Here is a 10,657-nt window from a genome sequence, read left to right on the forward strand (position 1 = left end):
CCTTGCCTTCCTCCGCCTTCTTCGTCTGTGCTTTGCTCTGCATGACAGTGCATTTGCGCAGGAGCGTATGCAGTGAGTATGAGCGTCACAGTCATGTTTGCTAGGTTTACTGAAGACGTTTAAAGGTGTCGTGCATCATATCTGCACTGCAACCAGCCAAATGAAAGTATTTTACATCTATAACTATGCGAGAGAAAAAGTACTTCTCAGCCTTGGCTGCTTGCAAAGCAGGAATTAGGAGTAAAAATATTGTCACTTGTGTTCTGTGTCATTGGCCACAGCATGTGTCCCTCCCACTCACCACCCTCTTCCATCCTTCTGACTGCGTTGGTGTTTTCCCATGCGAGCGCACCTGTTTCTCAAGAGAAGCCCATCCGCAGACATCCTTATTAAACCACAGAGCCTGAGGCTGGCGGAATTTTAAGTAACTGGTTCCACATATAGAACAAGTAGAGGAGCCTAGATTAGAGCCCATGAATCTCATGTGCCTGGAGCTGATGTTCTTCTTCATTTCACTTAGGCCTCTTTCCGATTTTGGCCTTAAGCTGGCTGAGCACCATGACTATTTAGCGTTGATTTTACCTCCTTGGTGGTAGCTTGTGAGTGGATATGGAGCTAATTGTGCAGAATCTGGGCAGGAACGAACCTGAGAGCATCACAGAAATGGTATATATATGCATATATATGTGTCTCTGTGTGTGTATCCAAATATCCACCCGCATACAGTATTGTATGGCTGCTACATTTCAGAAACATGTACAGGTGAGTATAAAAATCAATCATCCTTTGATTGTGTCTAAACTGTGTCTAAAGGAAAATGAAGTTGAGATGAAATAATTATCAGGATGATGAATGGAAAAGCTTTCTTTCAGTAAGGTGACTGGCTTTTTCCATGAACACAAAACAGCTATAACTGCTGAGGGCACATTATCATAACATTTTCAGATTTTCAACGTTGACCCCCATGATCCTGCGAGGTGAGCAGGTAGGCTGATTATGGACATCTCTGCTTCACAAGAAACCTCGATATCTGGGGGATGTATACTTGATTGGGCTGGGTTACATTGGGTAAATCACTCATATAGTCTCAAGACTCTGGCTGATAGTGAACATGTTACTTGCCTTCACATCTATCTGGTTGTTGTCAGTTTGTGTATGTGAGTGATTGGAATTTCACTTTCCAATTTTTCATCATTTTCTGTGTCCTTCCTCGATATGTTGCATTCAAATATGAAGAGAAGTATAAGAGGCTTTAATATTTTTTAGTGGGCAGAAATGCTAGAGAAGCCACTGTGCTCTGAAATTCTTGAGGGAAAAGGGATCTTTGTTCTTTTCTTGTTGCTCCAGTGGAAAGGACTTGCACATAGAGACAGGAGTTCTGTGTCAGATTCCAGACTAAACATCTGTTGCAGGCTTGAACTTCACCCCTCAAAGCATGAATTTCACTCCAGGAAAACAGGGATAGTAAGATCTAAACTGTTCTTTAGGTAACAGGTTCAGGGTCACTGCTTCCTTGTATCATTTCACTTAGTCACTGTGACACTACTGCGAGGTAGGTAATATTGTCTTCACGAACTTCTCTTCTAATTTTTAAATGATGAATCAAAAAAGAAATCTTTAACTAACTGTTCACCATTTAGTGCACACATACGCTGTGTGAAGCCTGTGGCCGGGCGCCATTCTGTAGCTCTTTCTCTTAGAAAGAATAATTTAATTCATTCAAAGATCTAACTTGCAGAGTTTTATGAAAACTTTTGTAGGGTAGCCATGATTTTCCACTGCCCTTTCAGCTGTGTGTTTTTTTCTTCTCCTTGCAGCTATGACCACTCCACGTGGGAGATGGCTTACAGGTCATCCTTGCCACTAACTTACGATGATGTGGGGGCACCTCACATCCTCAGAGAGAAGCTGCTTCAGACTGATATGCAATAATCTCTTCAGGTCACTAGTATATTGTGAAAGCTGGCAGTCAAGATAAGACGTATTAATCTCTCCACACGTGGATGCTTCTATTACCTATAAAGAAATTCTCATTATTTTAAACTAGCCAGTAATTTCCACTTGAATGCTGAATGATCACCAATCATAACTCTTGATGAAGTTCTGATTTTCTATTCTCGATGACAAAGGCACACTAAAATAATTTTGCACCTGAGTGCAACCTAACTAGCAATGACTATGAAATTATATCCTGGTCGGAAGCAAATCTTTCTTGATCATAATTGCAAACCTTCCTGATTGTTATTTTACGTTCACTTTTTCCTTGGGAATCATGGAAAACCACAGCATTGTAACTGAATTTGTCCTCCTGGGACTTTCCCAGAATCTAAGTGTTCAGAAAATAGAATTTGTTGCATTTTTGTTTGTTTACATAATAACTGTCGGGGGCAACTTGCTAATTGTGGGGACCGTTGTCTGCAGTCCTGCTCTGCGGGGCTGCCCCATGTACTTCTTCTTGGCCTTCCTGTCCTTCCTGGACGCCTGCTTCTCCTCTGCTATGACCCCAAAGATGATTGTGGACCTGCTGTATGAGAGGAAAACCATTTCTTTTCAAGGCTGCATGGTGCAACTGTTTGCTGAACACTTCTTCGGTGGAGCAGAGGTGATTGTGCTCACAGCCATGGCCTACGACCGCTACGTGGCCATCTGCAAGCCCCTGCACTACTCTTCCATCATGAACAGGAGGCTCTGTCATGCTCTGATGGGTGTAGCCTGGACGGGGGGCTTCCTGCATTCCATCATCCAAATTCTCTTCACTTTCCAGCTCCCCTTTTGTGGCCCCAATGTCATTGACCATTTCATATGTGACCTGTACCCATTGCTGAAGCTTGCCTGCACCGACACGCACATCTTTGGCCTTTTGGTTGTTGCCAACAGTGGGTCCATCTGCATTATCATCTTCTCCCTCTTGATTGTCTCCTATGGTGTCATCTTGTTCTCTCTGAGGAAGCACAGTTCTGAAGGGCGGCAGAAAGCCCTGTCCACCTGTGGGTCGCATGTTGCTGTAGTGGTTTTGTTCTTTGTCCCCTGCATATTTACATACGCACGGCCCCCATCTGCCTTCTCCTTTGACAAAATGGTGGCCATATTCTACTGCACCCTCTCTCCCCTGCTCAATCCTTTGATTTATACTTTCAGGAATAAGGAAGTGAAAAATGCCATGAGGAAAATGTGGAAGAGATTGGTGTTGGTGTCTGATGAAAAATAAAATAATTAAACTTTACAAAACAAGCTAAAGAGCAAGGAAGTCATACTGGCCTTAGAAAAAAACCTTTATGGGATGATCGGTATCTGCAAGGTGGTAATGCATTGTTGTGGGGGGCATCAGAAAAATATTTTCATTTTTATATCGTCTACTGAGTTGGTAACTCAGTGTCCTCATATGTATATAAAGAGAATTGAATTTTATGCTTAATTAGTATGTAATAAACAAAAACTAAGATGAAAAATATTTTATTTCAGATTTTTGGACATTATCCCCCTGCTTTGAAAAAACTAGTAGAGGGAAGCTGAAATGTCTTAGACATCAGAGACAGAATCTTCATCTAGTTATTTTAAGTGAAAATAAACAGTGAGTGGTTAGTAGTGCCTCACTCACTCTGAAAAAGAGCAATCAGGATCTAGGCATGGCAGAGGGACAATTATTCCTAAAAGCTCAATGATAGATATTCCTGTGTCATACATCACCATCATTTAAGGTCAATTCCCTGCAGTTCCCTGCAGAATTTGAGTTATTTCTCAAATTTTATGAAAGATAAAACCTAGTTGGTCCAGTTCTTCCCATGAAGAGCTCCTGTTGCGTCATATGATCACCACAAACCAATCAGCCGCAGTAAGCTCCGTGGGGGACTCAGCAATGAGTTCTGCTTACTCAGGTATAAGCAATGAATTCCAATTACCACATTTTTAGCAAAAACAGGATCAACTTCAGATGTAGTAAATTGACTCATTTCAACTTTATTTTTCTCAAAACTGTGTATACAATTAATAATTCATTTGAAAAGTTATCAGTAAAGAGTTCATTCAAATTTAGAGATATCTTATAAACTATCCCATAGTTAGGGTTTATTCATCTCTGGTTGCCATGTGGTTTCCAGAATAAATTTATTTAGAGCAAAGTATTTCAATTTTCCATAGTAAATCAGTACCAATGAAATACTTATTAGCTATCAAGGAAAAACAAAGAAAGCTATTCTTCCTTCAATCTTTCATGGAAAGGACAAAGTAGAAGAATGCATTATATTAGTTTTCTTCCACAGACTAAATATGACAGATGTCGGTAAGATTTCCAGGATCTGCCTTAGGAAAGTCCATGAGGGATTAAAATGAGGACAAGAAGCACCTCTGGAAGAAGCACTGTGCCACTGCATTTAAAAGAAACCAAGTACAGTACTTGTACTGAGTCAAAGGAAATGAGAATCTCAGGAGCCTGCCCATCACAGGCTTTAGTGTGGAGAAGGATAAACTCCTGAGAAAGACTTTACTCTGAGAAGAGTCCTGGGGGCCCTGCTCACTCTGTGTCAGTGAGGTGAGTGTTTCACTGAGTTCAGTCATCCAGGCACTCCAAGGACTTGGTAGCCATGGTTCCAGTGGTCCCAGTGGTCCCAGTTATTGTTCACATTGACACAGGAACTTAGCACCATCCATGTGATACTCGCTCAGGCATGCCGAATTTAAGAGTTTGTAGTCAGGCAGGCTTCCCCTGAATTTCAAAGGGATGTCTTAGAGATCAGGCAACAGGTGGCAGGCTTAGAGTCCCCGCTGGGGGCCACCTAGACATAGATGCAGATCTTTGGGTGGGAGGCTGAAGGTGCAATAGAGACTCCAGGAGGCTGAAGACACCAGGGATGAAGAACATCTAAGAAAAGCCCCACACAGTGGGTGGATCCATTCCAAGAGAGAGATCATGAGGGCTGCAAACATTTAGGTCATCTGGGTGGGGCTTCTGGAACCCTCTGGAGCTCACATTCTGCCACTGTCTGCCCTGGATGCTAGACGTGCAGTTACAGGATTTAATGTTTGTAATTCTGGGTCTTGGTTTTTGCTTTATTCCTGTATTTCTCCCTTCTGGAATTCTAGGATGGGAACAAATACTCTCTGCCGTTCTATACTGAGGATATTGAAATGGTATTTTGGTTTCATAGGGAGGAGCTCACCACAGCTAAGAGTCTGGAGTCTCAGAAGTGGTTCTGGACCTGTCATTTTTTCCTATTCTTTGTAGAAGTGTGGATTGAACCTCAGGGTCTTGGCATTGAGCTTTCTCCCCTGCTCCAGGGTATTTTTGGTTTGTTATTTGGAACTGGGTGTTGTTAAGGCAGTGAGCTGACGTGCAGCTTGTGATCCTCCCACCTTGAACTCCCAGAGAGCAATGAGGTAGAGTGGTGAGTTTGGAGATGGGCTGTTGGAGAGGCACTAAATGCCCTTTACATAATGGGGTGGACATGAAACTTTTTGGGGGGCTGAAGGGTGAAATGTGAAGGTGGGAACCAAAATATTTTCTCACAAGGCTCACTGTGCTGAGGGCTCCCTTGCTGAAGGACTTTTGAAGTGTGATTGAATAATGAAGGCTCTCACTTCATGAGTGGATTAACCCTTCAGCAAGAACAGAATTTCATGGACTGATTGGGAGATAGCGGAAAATGAGAAGGCGGAGCCTTTGGAGGAAGTAGGTCACTGGGAACCCACCTTAGCAGGGTATGTCTCTGTCACTCTCTTCCCCTGCCCAGCTTCCCTCTTGTCATGAGGTGAAGAGGTCTTCTTGTCACACTTTCCGCCATGATGTTTCTGCCTTGCCAAAGGCTTAAACATAATGGAATCAGCAGACTATAGAATGAAACTCTGAGCAAAATTACTTCTCTCTTCCTTCAATTCATTTATGTTAGAATTTTGTCTCAGGGATGACAAGCTAACACTTGTGACAATGTGGGTAATGGTGTAACATAGAAATGGAGAGTACAAAAGAAGCACAGAAGCATCGCAGGGACATCTGGGGTACTGTGGACAACAATAAGAGAGGATTTTGAGCCATGAGAAGGACAGAGATGCCTGGACTGTAAGAGGAATCCTCCAGAGCTCTGATCAGACAGTAGATGCTTCTGTTCTGTTTATAAGTCTAAACCTGTAGCAGTAAATTGCAATGCATCCCATTGGGTCTGGAATTTATGCGTAACTTCAGTCACATAGCGTATTTATATAACCTGTATTTATAAACAAGGTATCCATAAAATATTTGGCTGGTGTTGCACACTCTCTGTGAGGCACCCTTTTTATTGTTTTGTGATTCCTTAATATACCCAGTACTTCTCCCACCAGACTAAACCTCTCTCAACAGAAATTAATAAGCCAATTCTAAAAATTTACATGGATGCTCACCTGTGTTTGAACAGCAGCTTTGCTAATCAAATCAGTGCCAAAATAGAAGTGGAGGACTGGCTCTATTAGATATCAGTGCATAGCTTAATGTTTCATGGGGTAATGATTTTGCTACAGCCTGAGAAATGAAGAATTACGTAGATGAAATTTCCCAGAAATTGAGCACATCTTATTTTTGAAAATTTGAATAAATTTTGTAATTTAACAAGTGATGATGACAGAATTTTACAGTGGTGGGAAAGTGTGGAATATTGAATAAATTCTGGAAGGGTTGATTTCTATCTCTTCACCTGTTAAGTGGTTCTTAGCTGTGGCTCTTTCTGTCTCTGTCTCTTTTCTGATTTGAGTTTGAAAAACAAAATCACCACAGTGGTATCTTAAATATATCAACTTTACCTGGCCTAGAGTGTTGCCTATTTCAGGCAATTATTCTATGTTAAAGCCCCGTGCAAAGGACTTCCTAGGCAGGGAGCCCCGAGAAATTCCTTACTTTGCACTACTCCATTAAAGGATCAATAAAATACTTAGAACACCCATTTTATTTGTATCAACTTCTGGTCTCATTTATAAACAATCAAAAAGAAAGAATGAAACCTCAACACAACATCCATGTTAAGTATAGAGGTAGGTGTTTTCCCATATACCCTTCTGTGAAATAAAGAGTTAGTTAATTTATTCAAAGGCCAAATTCAGCTCAGATTTTTAAGGAAATATTAAGAAGTAGTCATGATATTGGATAATTTCTTAAATTACATGTCTTCTCTTTGGTTTGTGGGTAATGTTATCCTGGGTAAGGGATGACATGGCACTATTTTATACAAATGAAAGGTATGATTAATATATTATACTCATTCATTCCTCATAGCTTGATTTTGGTTTCATAATGCTTTTAAGTAATTCAGACTGGGAAGCCACTAGTAAAAACCACTTTTCTCTTTTTTACTACATGTTGATACAAGCTTTCCTGCATAATTATACTAGGACAACTTTTAAGTATTAAATAATTTACCTCTCTATTTCAATTCTAATCTATCTCCAACTGTTACCTTCTGTGAATGTCAAATTTTGTACTCTCAGTTATAACAAAAATATAATAAATTGGCATAAATGCAACAACTAGATGATGACTATAACATTAAACACTGGTCTAAACATATTTTTTCAAATCATAATTGCAGGTTTATATGGCTCCTTCCTTACTTTGACATTTATTTGGGAATCATACAAAACCAGAGCTTTGTGATTGAATTTGTCCTCTTGGGACTTTCCCAGAATCCAAACATTCAGAAAGTGGCATTTGTTATATTTTTGTTTGTCTACATTGCAACCATTGGGGGCAGCATGCTAATTGTGGGGACCGTCATCTGCAGCCCCGCTCTGCTGGAATGCCCCATATACTTCTTCTTGGCCTTCCTGTCCTTCCTGAACACCTGATTCTCTTCTGTCATCACACCAAAGATGATTGCTGACTCCCTCTGTGGAAGGAAAACCATCTCCTTCGAAGGCTGCGTGGTGCAGCTCTTTGCTGCACACTTCCTTGCTGGGGTGGAGGTGATTGTGCTCACAGCCATGGCCTATGACCGCTATGTGGCCATCTGCAAGCCCCTGCACTACTCTTCCATCATGAACAGGAGGCTTTGTCGTGGTCTGATGGGTGTAGCCTGGACGGAGGGCTTCCTGCATTCCGTCACCCAAGTTCTTTGTACTTTCCAGCTCCCCTTTTGTGGCCCCAATGTCATTGACCACTTCATGTGTGACCTGTACCCATTACTGAAGCTTGCCTACACATCTTTGGTCTTTTGGTGATTACTAACAATGGGTCCATCTGCATTATAATCTTCTCCCTGTTGCTCATTTCCTATGGTGTCGTCTTGTTCTCTCTGAGGAACCACAGTTCTGAAAGGTGGCAGAAAGCTCTGTCCACCTGTGGATCCCACAGTGCTGTTGTCATTTTGTTGTTTGTCCCCTGCATAATTATATACACACAACCTCCATTTTCCTTCTTTGACCAAATGATAGCCATTTTTTACACCGTGCTAACTCCATTGCTCAACCCTTTGATTTACACTTTTAGGAATAAGGATGTGAAAAATGCTATAAGGAAAGTGTGGGAGAGGCTGGTGATGTTTTCTGGTAAAATATAGAATACTGATAAAAATGTAAAAAGCAGCATATTTGATATTGATATAGATACAAGTTTGTGGGATGTGCCTCAAAGAGAAAGAGCTAGCATAGTTCTACGAATTGTCAGTGATGGGTGTCAGAGTGTTTTGCTTTGTTTAAGAACACACTTCCATTCTGAGCTGACAATTCAGTATCGTGGAATGTAATGATAATTCAGTTTAATAATTTCTTAAATATAATAAACATCTGAAGATTTTTTTACCCACTAGAATTGTTGCCACTTAGAGTAAACTTTGAAAAACGTTTTTAGGAGAAAAAAAATATGTAGAAATTTTGAAAAGCTACTTGAATACTTTTAAGAGACAAGAGCTTTATATATGACACTTATCTTGATGACTGATGACAGCAGTCAGGACTTAGAAGAGACAGAGAGAACAACATGTATAAAACCTCAACAGTAAGTATCCCTGAAACATTTGACATCATCTGAAAGCTGCCTTCATTAACAGCTGGTACAGGATTTCATCCTCCTTTTGACTTTCTGGCTAAATTGGCCCCAGTCTTGCCTATGGACTAGTTCCTCTCCAGTCAAATGATCATTCCATGACATCTACAGGAGAGGAAGAGGGTTTAGATTCCCAAGGTGTAGCTCTTAATTTAGTATAATCAGTGGAAACTCTTGAGACACTACAGTACCACACCTCAACTACAGCGTAGCACCAGCCTGAAGTAGTGGACACAGTGAGTCCATTTCTCCCACCACACACAGAAAGAATGGAACCCAAGGGAAACAGAGAGTTAAAGATAGCTAACAGGAAGTAGAGAGACATAAGTAGAGCTTGAACTGCAAGTAGTAGAAGAATGCTTACTTAATCTAAAATACAATGCAAAATCAAATAAAGAAGCTGAATTGAAAGTGAGAGAATATACTTACAGACTACATGATTTGATAAATTCACTCAAAAGTATTTTAATAGCAGAGCAATATTCAGAAGAAGGTTATTTGGCTGTGGCAATTTGGAAATAATTTTCTGAGGATGTGGTATTTGAAGTGGGTGCTCTGTCCACAACAGAAAAGGGGAGTAGAGGTGAAAGCAGAAAGGGGTTATCAGACTCTGGGAGATATGGAAAAATCAGAAAATGAGACTGTCAAGGTCTGTTTATGAGGGACAGAACCTGTGAGGCCTGGCTGGACTGTGGATGAACACAAGCCCTAACAGGTGTTGGGAAGGCAAACCTAAGTACAGAGACATTCCCTGCAATGAGTGTGAACATTATGTCCCTAAATTGTACCAATAATTCAAATTTTTAAAAATTCTCAGAAAAGAGAAGAGGGCCACAGCACAGTAGGTAGTGCATCAGTGTCATAAAGAAAAAGAATTGGAAAGCCATGGTAAGTATCTCAACCAAAGTATTCCAGAAGCATAGCAATGATTTGATTATATTCATAAATCAGCATTTAAAAAAATTCCCACTCTGCCTTCTCAAATGATAGAAAAGCTGCAAAAAAATGGCATTTGGAATAAGAGAAGTAGGAATATCTTCTTTGGGGCTCTGTTATGGTTTGCGGCTAGATGTCCCCCCAGAGCCTCATGCAGTCATGAGGTGGGTTTCTAGAGTTTTTGATTGATCCATGGTCCAATGCTGGGATTATGGGTGTGAGTGCTATACCTGCCCTGTGGTGGATAGCCTGTGTACAATATAAGGGAGGGAAAGAAGCTTGTTCTTGCTCCTCTTCCATTTTTTGCTCTTGTTGCTTTTGTTGTCTTCTGCCATCCTGAACTGTTGCCCCTCTGCCAGGCCACCCTGGCTTGGAGAAGCTGATTGTGGACTGACACCTCCATAAACTGTGAGGTAAATAAACCCGTGGTGTTAGGTATTTTGTCTAAGCAAGTGAAGGAAAGTAATCAACCTTGGCTCACTCTCCTTGTTTAGAAATGGACTTGTCGCAAGGTTGTGAGTTTGATTCCTGGTACCTGAAGAAAAACAACAACAACAACAAAAACAAAAACAAAACAAAACCAAAAAAGAAGAAATGGACTTATCATTTCAGTGAAGATCTGGTGTACCTGAAGGAGAGTAGAACTGGCCATTTGTAATATTAGCATTTATGAACTCAGCCTAAATTTGTTGTCTGTAGGATTCAATAATTCCCAGAATG

The 10,657-nt window shown here is 40.9% G+C and overlaps 1 protein-coding gene and 1 pseudogene across 1 annotated transcript; both read left to right on the top strand.

Moving 5' to 3' along the window:
- Positions 1-2,272: 2,272 nt before the first annotated feature.
- On the top strand, positions 2,273-3,208 carry LOC102023725 (olfactory receptor 4C15-like). Its single transcript, XM_005407937.2, has one exon. The coding sequence runs from the start codon at positions 2,273-2,275 to the stop codon at positions 3,206-3,208; it is 936 nt and encodes a 311-aa protein (XP_005407994.1).
- Positions 3,209-7,479: 4,271 nt separating this feature from the next.
- Positions 7,480-8,516, top strand: LOC102023942 (annotated as a pseudogene).
- The last annotated feature ends 2,141 nt before the right edge of the window (positions 8,517-10,657 follow it).

The sequence above is a fragment of the Chinchilla lanigera genome, unplaced genomic scaffold, assembly GCF_000276665.1.
Source record: "Chinchilla lanigera isolate Chin_1 unplaced genomic scaffold, ChiLan1.0 scaffold00110, whole genome shotgun sequence".
Taxonomy (NCBI): Eukaryota; Metazoa; Chordata; class Mammalia; order Rodentia; family Chinchillidae; genus Chinchilla; species Chinchilla lanigera.